The 20,223-nt window shown below is 31.8% G+C and overlaps 1 protein-coding gene across 1 annotated transcript in view; it reads right to left on the reverse strand.

The window, feature by feature from the left end:
* LOC145330772 (uncharacterized) overlaps nt 1–16,343 on the reverse strand; it is a 37,070-nt gene extending 20,727 nt beyond the window's left edge. Inside the window, exons 1-3 of the mRNA XM_080175437.1 lie at nt 15,877–16,343; nt 9,576–9,644; nt 3,281–3,323 (exon numbers count right to left, since the gene is read on the reverse strand). Of these exons, the coding sequence (XP_080031563.1) occupies nt 3,281–3,323; nt 9,576–9,644; nt 15,877–16,121 (357 nt within the window). The 5' untranslated portion in view covers nt 16,122–16,343. The remainder of the gene's footprint in view (nt 1–3,280; nt 3,324–9,575; nt 9,645–15,876) is intronic.
* Nucleotides 16,344–20,223: the final 3,880 nt, after the last annotated feature.

Consider the following 20,223-nt stretch of genomic DNA (forward strand, 5'->3'; position numbering starts at 1 on the left):
GGGGGGGGGGGGAGTTTTGACACATTTGCGGAAACAGTGAGTATATAGGCTTTATCTTTAGTCTAAGAGGATAGGTTATTTGGGATAAAATCATTCTCATATGATAAATTTTCCCAAGTTTAAGATTTTTTGGATAAGCCATAGAGAAAAAAATAAAAGAGAGGAATCGAAGCAACTAGAAGACGAAAATAGGCAGTGGGTTCAGAGGCCTACTCAGCGCTGTTGCCGCGCTAAATTTTATTGTTATTCTACTTCTTTTCAAATGGGAGGATTAAAAATAATATGTAAAGCTTTAATAATTAGAATATAATATTTGAATTAAAAATAAAATCATATGATTAGATATATTCGTAATAATGTTTTAATTAAAAATTAAATAGAATTTTATTTTTATTTGAAAAAAAATTTTGCATGAAAGATGAATCCTTCCATTTCTAAAAAAGGGGAAATTTTTTTCATAATAAACATTCAGCTGATTCTGACCGCCCATGGCTGTTTGCTAAATATTGCTTTTCTTTTTATTCACATTATTATTTATAATTGACATACAAAAAGCCCTGGGCGGCTTTTGATTTTTGTCTGCTAGATTTTCTATAAAAGTTTAGAGATGGGGAAGTAGTATTTTACCATGAAAAGGAGGAGTATTCATCCTCTTATCCTTTTTCCTTATGGGATAAGCCTTTAAATTCAGGAGCTGCAGGTCTCCAGGTGGTATCTGGAAAGGTAAAAATAAAAATTAAATTTTTGTTTGAAGAGTTAGAGGTCAAGTTATAAAAGAAAATATGCATCTCTTTTTTAAAAAAAAAAGTTTTCATTTTTGCCTGTCTGGAGACCACCTGGAGGCCAGCAGCCCCTGAACCTGAAAGACTGCAGCTCCTGAACCTGGAGGCCTAACCAAAAAAGCTTAAAACTTGGGAAAATTTATCATATAAGAATGATTTTATCCCTAATAACCTATCCTCTCAGTCCAAAGAAAAAGCCTATACTCACTGTTTACGCAAATGGGTCAAAACTTCCCCCCCCCCCCTCTTAATAACTATAAATTGTGTAAACGAATATGCAATATATAATATTCAATATTATTTATTTCTACAAGTAAGTTCATTTTACAATGGGTATAACAACTATAAAAAGACAAATCCCTGCTAATTTATAAATAAGTTATACATCTTAAGTTAATAATCAGCTAGATGTTGTAGATTTTTTATTTATTGTATGGTTGCATTTTTTTCACTGTTAAAAGGGATATTCTCAAATAATCATTAATTTTCCTCTCTTTTGTGACAAAGTAAGATAAGTATTGAATTTTAGGTACTTGGCATAAATATTTGTGGATAAATTTTAAATCTAATTTCTGTGCATGTAAAATTGACAAACATTTGATACATGGTTTTATATTATTAGACTATTTTTTTGTCTCTTTGTGTAATGGTTTTTAGCCCTTTATATACATAAATTAGATGAATTTTTGACATTTCGTTGCAAAAATATATGTTTATTTTCCCTCTAATTGAGAATTTTTACCCACACCCCCTTACCCACTCAAAATATAAAAGCATTGATGCCCTGGCATACAATAAAAAAATATTCCCAAATACTAAACCCATACGATAAAACTCACATTATCTTTTATCATACGATAAAAGATTTTAGTTAAAAGTTTCTCCAATAAGTTATAGGAAAAGGTCTAGTAAGACACACAAAGTAAACTTTTATACTTTTTACTACTTTTTGCTTTTGACAAACATATTTTGTAAGAAACAAGGACAGTGCAATGACGTTTTTTAAGATAAAGGTTAAAACAGGACAGACATTCACAATCACTTATAGAGTATTTTTGCTTTTTTAAAACATAAGCATATCATACAGACAAAGAAAGACACAAAAAAGAAATAAACAGAACAGAAAAGGGAAGATATTCTAGTCAAAACTTTAGGACAAAAATATGTATATGTATGCATATAAAACTATATAGGATGTTGGGTGGGGGGGGGTGGTTTAAACGTCCAAGCCCACCCTCCAAACCCCCCTCCCCCCCCCCTATTCCGTTTCCGTATTTATTTGTGAAAAAGGTAAAAGACTATAACCAACTTACATAACTGAGAGTTGAAATTTTGAATCTCTTTCCTGGCGGGCACAGGATGCCAGAAAACCACCTTGCAGGGCTATTCAGATAAAAACCGCGAAATTTAAAATTGTTAAACGAAGTATTAGTTATACAAACCGGACCACCCTAGGACACCTATAGAGTATCTTTGCTACTGTAAAAAAAAGAATATATTTATTCCTTACGTGTTAGGATTAAATATAAAATGTAATAGAATGATATAGATATGAGAAACCAAAATCTATTATTATTTCTCTGCGTTTTTGGTTTATGGAAAGAAATATATCAACTGTACATTAGAGGTCCTCAGCTTTTGAGATATTTTTTTGTTTAAAATTAAAACTGAGTCTACCCTTCCTCTTTTCACGTACTGTAGGTTTACAGCCCCACAGGAAAATCATTTAAATTATATTAGTTTAGATCTTGAAAATGCTTAGTTCTTAGAAGAAGAAAAAATAGATTCTCAGAACAAAGAATGCAGAATCTTAAAATCTTAAATTTAAATTTTAGTTTAAAAAAAATCAACCCAACATTAATTTTACACGGGATTAGGGTGTATTTTCTCTTATGAGAGGTAGTGAATTACCCCGTATCAATATAGAGAAGAAAAATTAAAGAGGTTATCCCCCCTTTCCCCCAATATAAACTATAACCTTCGGATAATTGACGGAATATATATCCTGAAAAGTAAAACCAAAAAATCTAGAGTCTAGCGATGTCATTAGTTTCGTCCGTAGTCGTACAGACAGACAAAATTCTGCTCTGTATTATAGAGTATTGTAGGGATTTGTACTCAGATATAATCAAATCCGGAGGTCCTCTAATGTACGTATGTATACAGATTTTTTATGGAAATGAAAGAAATTGTTGACTATTGATGCGTTTGTTCGCCTTTTAAACAGCCAGACGAATAAAACTTTAGGGGAGTGTAAAAAAAAATTAGCAATTCAAAAATTCCTTGACAATTGTTTTCATATATATGAATATCTGAATATATTTCCCTCTTGATTCAGTATTTCACCCTAAATATAATCCGCCACCGCCCTATGGTTATAAATGAAGGGGGTGCAAATATTTTTGAATGCATGCCACTGATTTCGCACACCCCTGGCTAAACCCTGTGCACGCCACTGATTGTTACAGATTCTAAGTGAAGAAAAAATGTAGATTTACCTGTCCAGCTTTGTGTAATTGCTCTGGCGGTATCACATTCAACCTGACACAAATTTTAAAATAAATAATCAATTAATAATAATAATAATGGATAAGAACAAAAACAAAACTTTTAGTGAATGTCGTCCTTTAAATTTTATGCGAAAATGCCACGTACAAGGAATTTTTAAAAATCTCTAAATATACAATAGTTTTATATATACAGTCTTTAAAAGATTGTTCGTAGTTGTAATTTGTTTAAGAAAGCCAATGATATAATGTACGGATCTAAAGTGAAAAGGCAATGGCAACTAAATTGATGTACATCCCCAATGATGATACACACAACTACCACTTAACTGTAGATTACAATTAGTGTTTAAAACGTTTGCATACTCATCTTTATGGCCAACCAATCAGAATTTAATAAAAGTCCTCAAAGTTGTTGACACAACGAATAACAAAACGTTATTATAAAATTTTTGGGGACTAGTGCAATAAATAGCCTAATGTCCCCTCCCTCCCTGGACATAATTAGTTATTTTTTTTGTAAAAATAAGTTTTAATTTTTTTCAATTTGTGCATTTCCCCAGTTTGAAAATGAATTTCCGACTATAAGTCAGTCAAAGTCGTATTTCGCTTCCATATCCTTTTATTTACAAACCTTTGTTATATGTCCTTTTCAGCAAAATTTTAAATGATGTAATTTTCTTATTTTTTAAGCTAGAAGAACATTTTTTGTTAGGAAATGTTTATTTTTATGTCAATTTTATATTAGAAATCACAAAATATAAATTTTGGCGGCAGCAGCTGTGCTTGGCTGCTGTGCAACTACTGCAATCGGCGATCAGCGGGAAAACTTCAAGGGATTTTCACAAAATTTTAATATTTTATATATTTTATGTGGACTTATTAGGAATGCTTAAGTTTAAAATTTGAAGTGTCTAAGTCAAAAATTGCAGTCACAGGAGCCATTTAAAGTTTGCTGGGCCTGGAGGATCAGGACCTGGAATCTGAAAATGACTTGGACACCTATATTTCATATTAGGATGTACTACTAGATGCTAATTTAGTATTATGTAACCATAAATACTTTGTTTAAGTCAAAAAAAATATTTTTGCTTTTTACCTGGATGTTTCACAAGAAAAATAAGACCTAAAAATCGCATATATCCTAATCACTGAGCAATCAAAAGTAAGCTGAATATCTTGTAACAGGTTTATTTGAAAAAATAATTATATTTTAACAGCAAATATTACCTTTGATTTCTTTATTAAAAAATATCTATAAAATTCTGTGTTTGGTAGTCAACGGTTTTAAGACTTTGGTTAAATTTTAAATCATCCAGAGGTGTATTATATCTATAAAATCAAGTGCAGATTCCCGCTTTTGTCTCAGAAAGAAAAATGTCCAAAATTGACCCACCCTATTGAACATAGATATAAACATCACGAATCCTTTTCCATACATTATGATTGGTAGTTTGTAGCATGACAGACGAACCATGAAAATTATATGCAGGATGCTCATTGGTTTAAGGAATCTTCACAAAAAAAACGAGCCGTCTACTTTGAATAAGATTTACATTTCTCCCTAATGGTTTCATACAGACGGACAGACGAACGAACTTTTTGAATTAAAGAGTTGCTTTGCTACGAAAAATAAGCATGTATTTAGAATATGACAATTTTTATTACTTTATGTGACTTTTTCATGCTCAATAGAATATTTCTTTTTGAGCAGGAAAACAAGGACAATTTTATTACAAGAAGTGCATCATTAATAAGCTGTAAATTATAAAATTAAGAAAAATAATTGTAACCTGTTATACAGTAAAAATATATAAAATATTTCGTTATGATTAATTTTCATTAAAATCCTTACTCTTGTCCCTGAGGTTAAAATAAAAAGTGAATAAGATAAGTTTTCCCTTTGCAAGTCCTTTCAAAAACTTTGGTATAAAAAAAGCCAAAGATCTTTTATGCACGTTCTGTCAGGGATAAATAGATATCTTTTTTAAAAATTCATAATCACTAGCAGCTAGCTATTTTATATTTTGGGGGGTGTGGTAAAAATCATAAAATTGATAGTAACCCAAAAATGTAAAATGCAGGTTTTAAGCTAATTTGAGGCTGGATAGTGATACACCTTCCAAATTTCCAATACTTAACCATTTTCCATTTTATAAAAACAAGAGCACTATTATTTATGCCTGTATTCAAAGAAAAAAAATGCATATATCTATTTAAATTCACTTGAAAAGTTGTCATATTCCATACTTTAGAATTATAACCATATTGTAAAATTGCAGCACAACAGTAGAGTGATATTATACTGGTATACAACTGTAATACTGTGCTAAGGAAAGGTCTCTGTAACCAGTTTAGAAAGTTCTTATCTATCACATGAAAAGAGATATTTTTCTGCAGGATATATCTTTCAAATTAAAAGTTTTTTAGCTATACATCCACATACACACACTCATACACGAAAATGGTGCTTTCACTCAAAGTGCTTGTCATGCATTGAAACAACCCTCAACATTTTTTAAAAAATTGAAAAAAAAAGGGGGTTTGATAGTTCTTTTCCTATGCCTATTGCCTAACCCATGCGGTTCTACACAGTACCCAATTTAACCTAACCTAATATGATCTAAAGAAATATTCAAACAAGCGAAAACATACCCAACCCCACTTTTTAAAAGTATTTCAAATAAGGGGGAAGGGGGTCCGACCTCAACAAATCACTTTGAGAGAAAACTCTATAAAAATTGCCTTAAATTTAATTTATAATACAAAACTTATATTTTTAATTGATTTCAGACATTCTTCATTTAAATGGAAGATACATTGATATGTAGTTTCAATTATAATAAACAATTAGAATTTTGTATATCAAAATTATTTTTAAGTTTTAATAAAGATATACTAGGTACCCAAAGTTTTAAAGCTTACAAATGGGAGAACTGTCAAACAAATAATATAGCTCTTACACAGTAGTAAGTACCCATTCTTTACATTTCTAAGATCAAAAAAAATTTCCAAAATTCAATTTACGACACGGTTCAAATACATTGGTTAGAATAATAACTTAAAGTTTGAATTAAAATAAATTTTGTTTTATTTATATAGAGTTCTGAAGTGTTTTTATATCATTAAAACAAAGAATATTTTGTCAAACTTATTAAATTGGAGAACAATTAATTAAATGAAAATATTAATAGAAGAAAAAATCACAAACTTATTACTAATAAAGCTCTTCTAAATTCATCTTAACAATAAGAATTTATCATAAAGTAATAAAAAAAAATATATATATATTATTTAAGTTTTTGTTTTATTATTAGAGAATTTTTGCTACATTATATGTAAAAAAATTAAATGGAATCATGACAAGTTTCATGATTATCAAACTTTTCAAAATACAAACTTCCTCTTACTTTTTAACGTAATGATATATACCATTATTATAGAAAAGCCTCCCTAAAAAACAATAAATTGAAAAAACTTGCTTCTACTCAATTTAACACAGTAATTTTAAATGCTAAACCCAATATCTAATCTTTGCTTCGCGTTTAGATGTAAAGATTATCTAGAGTTAGGGTAGCAGTCCGTCTGTCTATCCGAATGTCATTTCACGATTGTAACTGTTGCTATTAATTCTACGCAGTAATAAGAAGTGGGCGTCAACTTAAATGCATAGATTCTACGCGGCAAAAAACAAAAGGCAGAAACAAACAAATATGCTTGCAGTTAATCAAATAATTACTTTAAACATATTATTTAATGAATATATATTAAGATTATCTTTTTTATTTTTATGAAACTATTCCTTGACAAATTGCTGATGCTGCTCTAATTATGGATAAATTGTTCTTGTATACAGTTAAAGAACTTTTCTCGTATTCATTCGAATCCGGTGGATAGGAACCGGTTCTCATTAATACGAAAAAACAATGTCTAGCATCGTATTATATCCAGCTTTCTACGAATATAGAAATGTACAATCATAAGATTAAAACCAGTTTTTTTAGCCGGTGCCTCCGTTTATAATACGATACGAGAAATAACTATTCTCGTATTCATTCGAATCCGGTTGATAGGAACGTGTTCTCATCCATACGAAAAAACTATGTCTAGCATCGTATTATATCCAGTTTTCTACGAATATAGAAATGTACAATCATAAGATTAAAACCAGTTTTTTAGCCCGTGCCTTCGGCATCTCGGGGCTAAAAACTGGTTTTGATCTTATAATTGTACATTCTATATCCGCGGAAAGCCGTTTATAATACGATGAAAGAAATAACTATTAAATCCCTACAATTGATTTTGTCCCCAAGCCCCAGGGATCTTAAAGGATAAGACAATGGGCGATAAATGGATGGAAAACAAAAAATCATCTACAAAATTATTGTTGAAAAGTTAGGGCGCTACTAGTTAGGGACCAACCTATCCTTAAAAATACTCAAAGTTTTTGAGCCACTGAAAAAATGGTCCTAAAGCTTTCAGTCCAAAGTTACCTCCCTCCTTGCCAAAAACCCCCCAAATCTAAATGCAAAAAATGTTGCAATCTAAATTGGTTTGCCATTACATCTAAATTGGATTGATTCCTACCAGCCATTACTCTTACCACTTACAAAGGAGGTAGAGGTTTAAAAAGACAATTATGTTCAAAAGTAACAAGGCTATTTTAAATTTTATATGAAAAAAATACGGTTAAACAAAAGAGAATTAATGAAAGAAATGGATAGAGAGAATAGTAAAAAAGAATCAGAATAGTTATTTCTCGCATCGTATTATAAACGGCTTTCCGCGGATATAGAATGTACAATTAGAAGATTAAAACTAGTTTTTTTAGCCCCGAGATGCCGGCACCGGCTAAAAAAACTAATTATAATTTTATGATTGTACATTTTTATATTCGTAGAAAGCTGGATATAATACGATGCTAGACATAGATGAGAACCGGTTCCTATTCACCGGATTAGAATAAATACGAGAAAGATAATTTTGGTATTCCCTAAAAAGTTTTACCTTACATTTAAGTACAAACCTTAGAACATACATAGGGGCAGAGAAGAAAATCACGGGGAACTAAAGAAGAGGGAAAGAAAGGGGGTTTTGAGGAGAATTAAAAATTAGGTAACGTGAGGTAAGTGTTACTATTTGGACTTCTGTAAAGGAGCATATTCATTTAACATTACAGACAAAAGATTTATAGACAGACGGACAGACGGACGGACATTCTAAATTAATTCATAGGTAAACAAAAGATGTGCTAAGAAAAATCAATTGTTACTTATTCATAAACATTTTAACAATATAAAAAAAAACTTTTCTTTATCTACTTTGACCAATCACCTTTAAAATGGTTTTCAAGAGATTTATAGAATCTAGATTGTTTTCTGCTTTGAAGTTTACTACGGAAAAAATTAACCCATGCAACACTAAATAAAATGCAACCATTATGAATAAACTCGTTCTGCCATTAGTTATTGGATATGTTATTTTAATTGACCAATGGTGAGATAAAAATCAGCTTTGTTATATCACTGATTTTACTAAAAAAACAGTGTTCAAACTTTTCAACAAATAATTATAATGTGCAAAAAGAGTTATTTTATTAATTCTAATTACAGTCATAAAAAATTATCGTCCATAAGTTGGTTCATTAATTTATTGTCCATTATCTTATCCCTTAAGATCCCTGATGTAAATCTATGCATTTTTGAAAAAGTAAATGTAGAAAAGAAAAGAAAACTAAATTTTTGTATTTTAGATTTAAAATAAGAATGTAAAAAAAATTATCTTTGGAGGGGAGGGGAATTTTTTTTTTTGGGGGGGGGGAGGGGGGTTAGTTCACCCCACTATTTTAATTTTAGTTTTAAAAGAATTTTTTTATTTTTTTTTGGGGGGGGGTATTTTTCATTTTTTAGGGGGTTGGCGGTGTCCCACCCCCAAGAAAAAAGACCTTCCCGGGACCTATGAGAAGCTACCCTGTAAAGTAGAACCCGATCGGTTCAGCGGGTAGCGAGATCCTTCGCTACAAACAAACAGACAGACAGACAAACAAAAAGACAGACAGACATCGTTCTACTTTGTATTATAGATGTATATACATTTCCATTGATAGTAACATAAAAAAAACATAAGAATTACTTTATTGTCCTCGAGGGACCGAATGCTCGGGCCATGTAAACTGTTTTATTTTATTGTTCATATAAAATTTTCTATAATGATTTTTAAAGATACCTAATAACTGGTTCTAATCCAGATGATATATTCGGTTTTGAATTATTTTTTTAAATATTACCTATGATTAGAAGGAACGCTTCTACTCCTAAGTTGTTGTTCATCCTTCTCTTGCAATTTTGAATCGAATCTGAAACATAGTCATTTAACATAATATTAGTATTATATTTAGCTTTCTGCGGATATGAAATTGAAAATTATAAGATGAAATCCCAGGCCTTGGCCCCCTGCCTCGCGGCTAACAAAATTTAATGATTTTTCATATGCTAATTCTAATACTTTTTACAGCATGGCTTCGAAACTGAGTAATATCCGCTGGATTAGAACCGGTTAGTGAAATGAGAAATCAGATAATTATGAACAGTTTTGTTTGCTCATAATTGCCTAAAACAGGAATTAATCATTATACTATCCACGGAAAGCTGTCTATAATACGATGCGATAAATTCCATGTAAGAATGTACCCTTTGTAATCCTATTAATAAAGTATTGGCTTATAGCATGGTGCAGTAGATAAATATGTAATAATAAATAATACGATTATAATAAGAAAGAAGAATAGAATGATCAAAAAAGTATTCTTTTTGGACTTTTACATCATAAAATTATTCGGTGGGGGGGGGGGGGGGGGGAATCGTATTTCCAACCCCCTAGTGAAATAAAAAACTGTAAAAATCAACCCTAAAAATTTTTCAATAATAGGATATTCTATCATTTGAACCAAATTGATATTTTTGTTTTACTTTTACGTCAGGTCCAACAAGCTAGGATTTTCCTTTTCTGTTCAAACACCCGGGGTATTAGGTTAAGCAACACCCAATAGGCAACGATCTCTTGCATGACCTGAACTGTACAAGGTAATGTGTTACGCCTGTTTTGGGTCATCTGACATAGCAGCAGAAGGAACCGTCTTTAACGTTAAGACGCAGTGTTACGCCTTAATTGTAGAAAGCTTAGCTTAAAATAGATTTATAATTTATTTATTTACTTTTAAAATATAAATCTTCCACCATTACATAAAATCGTCCAAAAACTAGGAAGTTTATTTCTTATTCTATTGAAATATGTAAATTTTATCCAACTTTTTAGATTTAGAAACTTTTGACTTTTATATAGAATGAATGACCCAAAATAAATTTACTTTAAAAATACAATAAAAAATACTAGATAGACACTTTTTTGTTACACATGCAGGATTGATGTCTGTCCGTTTGTTTGTTCCATAAGATCTCTGCCGGTTCACTCCCCCCAAAAAAGTTTGTGTTACTATATATTTTCAAAACAACATTATGGGGTGCCCCCCTTCCCCTCCTTTAATGTGCCCCTATAAGCCACCTATATAAATCAGTAAAGCTTATGTTTAAGAGAATGAATATTTTAAGTATGCATTTAGAGCACAATGTACTACTTTGAATTTCTGTTTTGTTTATGTACTAAATCTACACAAAATAGCATTAAACCTGCCCAGTGCAGTGCCCAGGACGATGTAAAGCTTAACAATTTAGGACTGATAAATAGTACAACTGTTTAAGGTATCTTAGAAAACACACAAAAGCACTCGAAAAGCAATTATGTAATTGCTTCGTCCCTAGACTTTTAATGGACGTACCCATTAAATAACAAACCAAAGATTGTGTTTATGAAACTCTGTGTTAGAGCCCTATAGTTGACATCGACAGCATGTTCAAGTGGGTGGGAGGGGATTATTCTTGGTCCAGTCAAATATTTTAAGAATTTATCTATTTCAGTAATTGTATCAATCATTCAAATACACGTTAGTAATATGTATAAACGAATCATCTACAGAAATATCGATGCACTTCTTAAATATTCATCAGTATAGATAGATGGATAGTGCAGACTTTTTCCTCAAATTATTCAACAATAAGATGTTTATTGTGTAAATCATTGTAATTTTGATTGAACGACCTTTGTCTGAATGACTATTTGTGTCACACACCAGACATAACAACCGTATGTACTATCGTCTCTAGTATACCACGGTGTAGTAAAGATTCGAACCCGACACCTCCCCGACAGTAAGCAGGTACGTTTAAATTTAGGGGGTAGGACAATTTAAGATAAATGTTCTTTTTAGTGTCTTCTGACATTGTTTCAAAAAGGGTGGGGCTGTTTCAGTGATCAACAAGACTCTTTAAGGGGAAAACGCCTTATTATTAATTATTAAATTGGCTGAATTCCCGCCATTTTTCCTCCTTGATTGGTACAAGTAAATTGCATTATTTATGTTGCCAGAACATTGGAGCTAATATTTAATTGTGTTGAATAATTACAGGCACAAAATTATGCAATCATATAGTTATTTATCGCATCGTATTATAGACAACTTTTCACGGATATTTAAGATAAAAATTATAGGATTAAATCCTCGTGGCTAACAAAACTTGTATTAGTTTTTTTAACATTCGTGGAAAATAATATGATGATCGTGGCTGTAATATGATGATATACATTATTTCTCAGTATTGCCAACGGATATTAATCGGTTTCGAAGCCATACTGTAAAAGATTTCAGTCATATATTATTACAATTATGGTCTGTCAGTCTGTTTACCTCTATGGCTATTCCTTAAACAGTTAGAAAGGTACAGGTGCAATTTTGAAAGCATAGCAACTCTATAATTCTTTCCAATTTTCCATGAGTTATCCTATAACCATTATTTATAAAGTGATTCCTTAATACAATCATGTTCCAATTGACGCAACTCTATAACCAAGTTTAAAAATGGTAGTACGTCGATATTAAATATTCTATATTTAAGCTATTTAACGGCATATTTACATAAATTGTTTTGTCAGATTTTAATATAACATTCTATTTCTTCCTTCTATATTTTAGCTTCGCTTTTATGGATAGTGTCATCCTTATTTGTGTTACATTTCTGCAGCTTTTTAAAAAGTAAATTTGTTGCATAGAAACTAAGCACAGTATTTACAAGAATTGTTTAGTATTTATTCTACGCTAAATTACTTCTTAGAAAAGAAAGATCAAAGTAAAGAAATTTAGAAGAGCATTTAAATACAAAACAAAACATAGACATTAGGACGATGTATAATCTGTACCACTTTTGCACCACTTTTGATTCCTGTGACGGCATATAAATGAGGTAGATGAGAGGAGAAGTGGGAAAGAAAACCCCTAAAAAGGTGATGGAGAATCTCTCATTTTTATTACGTCACAGGAATCAAAAGTGGTACAGATTGGACTTCGTCGATATTAGATGTGATACTCAAAATACACATTTTTCTAATTTTATTTTTCTGCTAACATAAGAAGTTATTTTAGAAGTCTAGAAATACATGTACCAAATTTTATCTTTACAACTCAACAGGCTAACTAGCACCAGGCCTCTTAAAAATCAACAAATAACGGTAGCACGGCGGTTTTAACGATTTCTTAGTAATATGTAGGTTTTTAGTTTTTCTGCTTATTTCAACTAAAACATATAAGGCCAAAGATTTTTAGCAGACAAATGAAATTCAAAAAAGTGTATTTTGATTATCACATCCAATGGAGATTTATAACAGTTTTTTTTATTTTTCATTTCAAATCTTTTAAAATATTTGTAGTAACAAAGCTACTCTATAAGCGTCTGTCCTTTTGTCTGTATGTAAAAAAAGGTAGTTAGAAAAACATATAGTTTCCACTTTTAATTTCAAACAGCTTTGGTGCATTCTTAGAATTCCTTAATCGGCAAAAAAAATTCACAATTAAGGCTTTTTAAAGCAAAGATTTTCAGGATTTTGTAGTTTTGCAGCTTTGTAGTTCAAAACGTAATATACAATTTAGGGTTGGGCCGGATACTTTTTTGGCCGGATACCGGATACCGGATATCCGGCTGATTTCAAACGCCGGATATCCGGTTATCCGGCCAAATTACCGGATATCCGGCCGGATAACCGGCCAAATTACCAGATACTAAAGTAGCAAAAAAAAATTTCTTCAGAAATCTTATATAAATTTACATAAAATTAAACTTGTTCAGAAAAAATGTTCTTCTAGCTTCAATAATAAGAAAATTATAGCCATTTAAAATTTTAAAAAGCAGAGATTTTTGGTATAAAGTATAAAAAATTATAGAGCCGGATATCCGGCCGGATAGTTTCAATATCCGGTATCCGGCCGGATATTGAAAATGGCCGGATATCCGGCCACACCGGATATCCGGCCCAACCCTAATATACATGCAATAATTTATTGTAGTTATCTGTTACCTTACAGTTTTTCAGTATTTCTGTATAAAAAAAATGATTTTAAATGTACTTTTAGTACTTTCCAAACAAAAAAGCAACATAACTCATAAAGTACTTAAAAAGTAGAGTGGAACCAAAGTCTAAAAAAAAAGGAAATTAAATTTGCTTCTTTGGTATAACACTGTCATATTTTAGGAGGGAAATCAGACTCAACAAAGTTTGGCTACCCAGTCCCCAATAAAACTTAATCTAACCTGGCCATGGCCTAAAGTAACAAACAAAAAAAACAAACGAAAAACTACCACCACGATATTATAAAAATCAGAAGGCAGTCCCTTAAAATAAATTACTAGTAATTGAAGTATGACTAAAGGCATATTTTAAAAATTCTAACACATTTTTGGTGAATTATTCCATTTTCTAAAATAAATGTCCAAAATTCTTAAACTAATACAATTTTGATTTTAACATAAACATAAGATAATTCAGAGAAAAAAGTATTTACGCCAAACAAATCAAAAAAGCAGATTAATGTATCTGTTTATTTTTCACTGATACTTTAAATAAATAAATATTTTTATGCTTTGAAAAAGTCCGGTAATAATTTTAGCTTTAAATGTCATAGATTTGAATAAACTTTCAATGAAAGCGCCAGGATACAGGGATTTAAAATGGGCCATTAAATTGATGTACATCCCCGATGATAATACACAAAATTACTACTTCTGTAGATTGTAAATTTTGGTTAAAACGTTTGGACACTCAAATTAATCAACCAACCAATCAAAATTCAATAAAAGTTGTCAAGCCAACAAATAAAAAAAAACGTTATTATAAAACTTTAGAGACTAGGCTAATAAACAGTCCAATGTCCCCTCCCTCCCCTGGCAGGATGTATTTTTGTATTGAAAGATCTCGCCAACTGCTCAACCGACATAACTCAACTTTATATTAAAACATCGTATAGATTTTTTGATTTTTTTTTGAAAGGTCAAAACGACCATTTCAAGATTAATTTTCTTTAGAAAATACCAAACCCGTTTGAATGTTATATATTTTTATAGATTACCTAAAGGTCTCTTGAGGCGCAGCAACGTGTATCTTATAATTAGTAAAGCATGGGGTTTCTAATAATGAAAAGTTTGCATGCTTTTAAAGTTCTACCTTAGGTTTAAAATCAATAGGACTATTCTAACACGTCTAAATAATCAATGCTCAGACAACAACTAGAATGCGTTTTCTCTTTTTATTTCAATTTATAACTTATTTCACATAAACTTTTAAACAAAATTTTATGAAAACAATAATCTTAAAATTTGTCTACAATTAGGGTTAGTCTGAATACTACCTTCCTGAAAGCTCTGATTGTTTATTTAGGAATGTTAGAGTCAATCTATCATTTTAAACTTTGCTTCAAGATTCATGTGTTAATCACGCACAATTTAATAAACATATCAACAGTCTCTAGATTAATGTTAAGCGCTTTTGCCCTACAAAATCTCTGAATGTTCGTTTGTTCAACTGTTTGATTTATTAGGCTTTGCTTTCATGAATGTTATCATCCTTGTTTTTAAATAAAATATATTCGTTTAACTTTTTCTCGCTTAGAGATTGTATTTTGTACTAGTGTATTTAAATAATTTATAGTCTAAAAGCTTCATTTTTCTATTTCTTAAACGAAAAAGTAAAATATGTTTCAATTTTTTATTCATGTCTTTAAAGATTTCGTAACTGGTTGGACGGTTTGAATACTCCGTTGAATGTAAAGGTTTACTGTGGTCTTTGGTATTTTTCTATCTAGGCTATGTTGGAGGAAAATATCCCCCCCCCCTCATCCCAACAACCCCAACGCGAGATACATTGATCAAATTCATACTAATTTGTAAAAAGGCAGCACGACTTTTTTAACATTCAAATTGTATGAAGCATATAGTTCTTATGGGGACATGTGATTTATTTTGCCCAAAACAAAAGCTATTTTATTTTTTAAATCTAAGAAACAGGGCTCGGCAGACGCCTATTAATCAGAAGTGAGCTGTAGGGACATCGAAAGGATGCCTAGACCCCTTTTCTAATATAGCAGTCTGTTCATTTTTTAATCACCAACTTCTAATTATATGCGGCTGCCGAACCCGAAATAAATTTACCTAGAAAATCTAGCAGAAGTTGGACCATAGGTCCTACCAGGCGTCCAGTTTCCAGGTAGAGTCTCTCTGACCGGCGTCCAGTGGCCAGGCTGCGCTCCAGGCCTCCACTTGCCAGGTATCACTCTGCAGTTACCTTTTCCAGCTGTCAAACTGCCAGATATGGTTCTTGGTGGCTCGTTTTTATCGCCAATATTTTCGGCAGCTTTTCGACCACGCTTAGCAAGATCAAATTCAACACTGTGCATTTTTTCTCTTTCTCTCTATCTCTCTCTCTCCTTTACTCCTCCTGTTACCCTCCTTCTTTGTCTCTCTAATAATATGTTTCTCTTCTCTCTATCTGCCTCTTTCACCTTTACCGACAATTTTTCTCTTGGCTAAATTCTTTTGGATACTCTTTCTCTCTACTTCTCTTACTCTTACTTTACTTTTATATTTAAATTCCCTATCTTTCCCTCTCTCTCTCTCTCTCTCTCCCTCTTTATCTTTCTATATCCTTCTCTCTCTCTCTATCTCCCCCCCCCCTCTCCCTCTCTCTCACTCTTTTTCTTTCACGCTCTTATCTCTCCTTGTCTATCTTTTTCTCTCCGTATAATTTATTTTCCGTATTTATAAAATATAAAGAAGTGGGGTATATTCCTGTGCTCTATGAAGAATATTTTTGTTGTCTTCCCTGGCGTCAGTCACCTCTGCCACCAATCTATCTGTTTCTCTGTCTCACCTTTACCTCATTATTATTCAAAGTTCTGACATGGCAGAATAAAAAGCCATAAAAAAAAAACAATTATGGTAGATTTTTTTGCCCCCTCTTAACATTAATGCATTGGGAAGGCACCAGGAATACAGGACAATGGACTATTTGTTGACCTCCCCCCCCCCCAATTATAATCATCAAAATTACCCTTATAAAAAATAGACGTGGAAAAGTTTTTTTTAAGAATTAATAAAAACCTATTAAAAGTTATTAAGCCAACAAATAGCAGAACAAATTTATTAACTTTGGGGGTCATATAATTTACAGTCCATTATCTCTCCCATCCATGGGCAGGTACAAAGTTATTTTGAGGAAGGTCTAATAAACTATATTGTTTTGACCTGGGACCAAAACATAATAATAATTTATTCTAGCTTAGTTGGTCTTTTTATGCATTTTTTATACCAGGATAAATATAACAGTAATACTTGATTGATAATTGAATAAAAAGAATACACCAAAATATTTATAATTGATATAAACAATACATATTACAAACATTTGATATATAAATATGTATAAATAAGATACATATGAAATAAGGTTTTTCTTAGAAATTTTTATTTTATCTTTTATCTTTTATTTTATCTTGTTATTCTTTACTAAGAAATCAATACTGAACAAGGATGACGACTTTCACTAAAGCTAAGCTCACAATTACAAAAATCAACTTTTTGACAACTTAAGAGTGGTAACTTTACTATAATATATCTGGATCATGGAAAGAAAACGAAGTTTCGGGTTTCGTCGCGTTTTCACAATAGCTTTTCTCCTATTTCTAGCCCCTGAAGGGGGCTCCAAATCTGCAGGGCCTATTTTCTAACCCTGAGGGGCAATCATTCACACTTACCTAACCTAACCTAGCCTAAATAACCTTTTAAAAGCTACTGTGAAAATGCGACGAAACCCGCAACTTCGTTTTCTTTCCATGACTCATATATCTTGACAATCCTAATTTACTGCTGGTTTTGTAATAATCCTTAAAATCTTTTTTTTCTATTATGTAAAATAAAGTTTTTGTTTCACAGTTTAGACCTTGTTACGCTTAGGCTATTTATCTATCCCTTTCTTGTACTTCCTAATACAGATCCTCTATATACTAGGGGCGAAGCAACTAGTAATATATCTAACAGATTCAAATTTAACTATGGAACTGAGTTAATTGTTGCATTAGAGTAAAACACTAGAGGGGGAAGGATTTAAATAACTGTATGTGCCCACCCCGTGGACCCTGTGCCAACTTTGAATTGGGTCTTTGAAAATCGACCAATAGCGTGGGGAATCTTAACACAGCCAAGTTGATGCAAAAGAGCAGAAAGAAATTTGTTACCAGACTATAACAACAAGGGGATCCATGTAATTGTCTGATATATACATCTATATTTATAGATTTATTGTTGTTGCCAAAAATACTAAAATATACTTTCTCGTATTCATTCGAATCCGGTGGATAAGAACCGGTTCTCATTCATACGAAAAAACAATGTCTAGCATCGTATTATATCCAGTTTTCTACGAATAAAAAAAATGTACAATTAGAAGATTAAAACCAGTTTTTTTAGCCCGTGCCTTCGGCACCTCGGGGCTAAAAGAGCTGGTTTTAATCTTATAATTGTACATTCTATTTCCGCGGAAAGCTGTTTATAATACGATGCGAGAAATAAATATTAAAAGCCATTGTGTTAAAATTGAACGAGTTCTCGGACTAAAATCAAGATAATATTCATGGAGAAGCTTTGTTGCAAAACAGGATTATTGCAAACCGCAAGTTAGATCTGACAATTCTTATATGCTTAACCCTTACAGATCGGGGGGGGGTCATATTGACCCCCCCTCTAGTTTTTTTAATGTCATTTTTTTTGTAGGTAAGATGGAGAGCTGTGACTTTTTAAGTTTAGTAATTATGCGTCGGCAAGAGTTGATTTTATTAGGATATCTGGTCTGTGTCGGTCGTGGTGTCCGGTCAAAGTCGGTTGGGTAGCACCAAAATTTAAAAAAATTCTAAATAAATCTTAATTTCTACATTATGACTTTTGTGTATAAGGTAGAAACCTAAATTTTTTTTGGTAAATACTGAGATATCAATGACCTTATGAGAAAAGTGGTGTTATGACCGTTTGACCGCACCCTGACCGACTTTATGACCGATTTTTGTCCGGCTTTTACTACAGACATATATCATGAATATCGTGGCTTCTATTACAGCTAGAGACCTATAATTTTTTTTGGTAAATTCTTGAGCAACAATAAACAGATAAAAATATTAATTGGCGCCGCCAACCGCCGTTTTACCGCCGTAACCGCCGAAAATGGCGGTTTCCGTTATTTGCCGTTTTTCGGCGATGATCAGAAAAAGTAATTTTTTTGTTATGAAAAAAAAAAGTTCGTTTTAAAATTTGGTCATCCTAGCTGCAAAATTGGCCGCTCTACAGCTGTTTTAAAATTTAGCGGCTGGCCGCTAAAAAGCGGCTAAGGAGCGGCCTGACTGCTATGACTAGAAAAAGTAATTTTCTCTAAAAATACACATGAATCACCAGAAAAAAATTTTACGTCTTTATCTGTAACAGAAGCCGAGATAGAAGGGGGGGTCAATATGACCCCCCCCCCGATCTATTAAGGTGGGAATTGGGGCCCGATCTGTAAGGGTTAAAAACATTTATCTATCGACGACCCCTGTATTGTCGTTGTAACTAATTATAAAAAAGCTTTGCTTAAAAATAACAAAAAAAACTTTTTTGTGTAAAGAAGTAAGAATTATATATGAAAAATAGATATACTATGTTGTTTGATAATAAATACCATCAATATTCAGATAACCTTTTCATATTACTTAGTTATTTTCAATTAAGAAAATATGCAATAAGGTATAACTTGTTACGTCAAGGCTTTTCCACAATTAGGGGCTGTCCTTCCATGCGTCTGTAATGAATAGCTCTTATATCGTTACTTTAGGTATTGTTGTTGTTGTTGTAGCCATGATTGTCTCAACCATGACACTTTGGTTGAGTGTGACTTCCGAATTAGCGGGAAGTTCTAGAGATCTTGTTGACGTACACACAAACCCCCAATACCAGGAACCATCAAGTTTCAACAGCAGGTTTGATTATAGATTTATTGAGGCAACTATTTCAAAGTCCTGAAATTACAAAATCAATTAATACAAATTTCCAGTTTTTTATAACCACGTAATCTTATTTGCTTTTTAAAATCATTTTTTTCTCTACGGTTAAGAATCTTTGGAAACTTTGGCTTTAAAGGAAAATTATTTGGTTTAATAAATCATTGTTAAATGCAAAATAAAGCACATAAAAAATTACTAAAACATAATAATTAATCATAATAAAGTTTCATGTTTAGCTGGCTAAAGCCTTTTAAACTAAATATAATCGTCCTATACACCATTCACTTTAAATAAAATTTACAAATTCTACCTGAAGTTCTTATGGTTTCAAGCCCCTGGTATACTAGGGTCGTTCACGCACTATGAGACCAATGATAGGCCCAACTTTGTTCTCCGAAATCTTCACACACTCACATATCATTCAAAAGTAACGAACGTGGACGCATCAAAATATAAACAATCCATGCCGCGTCTC

Source organism: Acartia tonsa, chromosome 10 (genome assembly GCF_053477335.1).
Source record: "Acartia tonsa isolate MP-2025a chromosome 10, ASM5347733v1, whole genome shotgun sequence".
Taxonomy (NCBI): Eukaryota; Metazoa; Arthropoda; class Copepoda; order Calanoida; family Acartiidae; genus Acartia; species Acartia tonsa.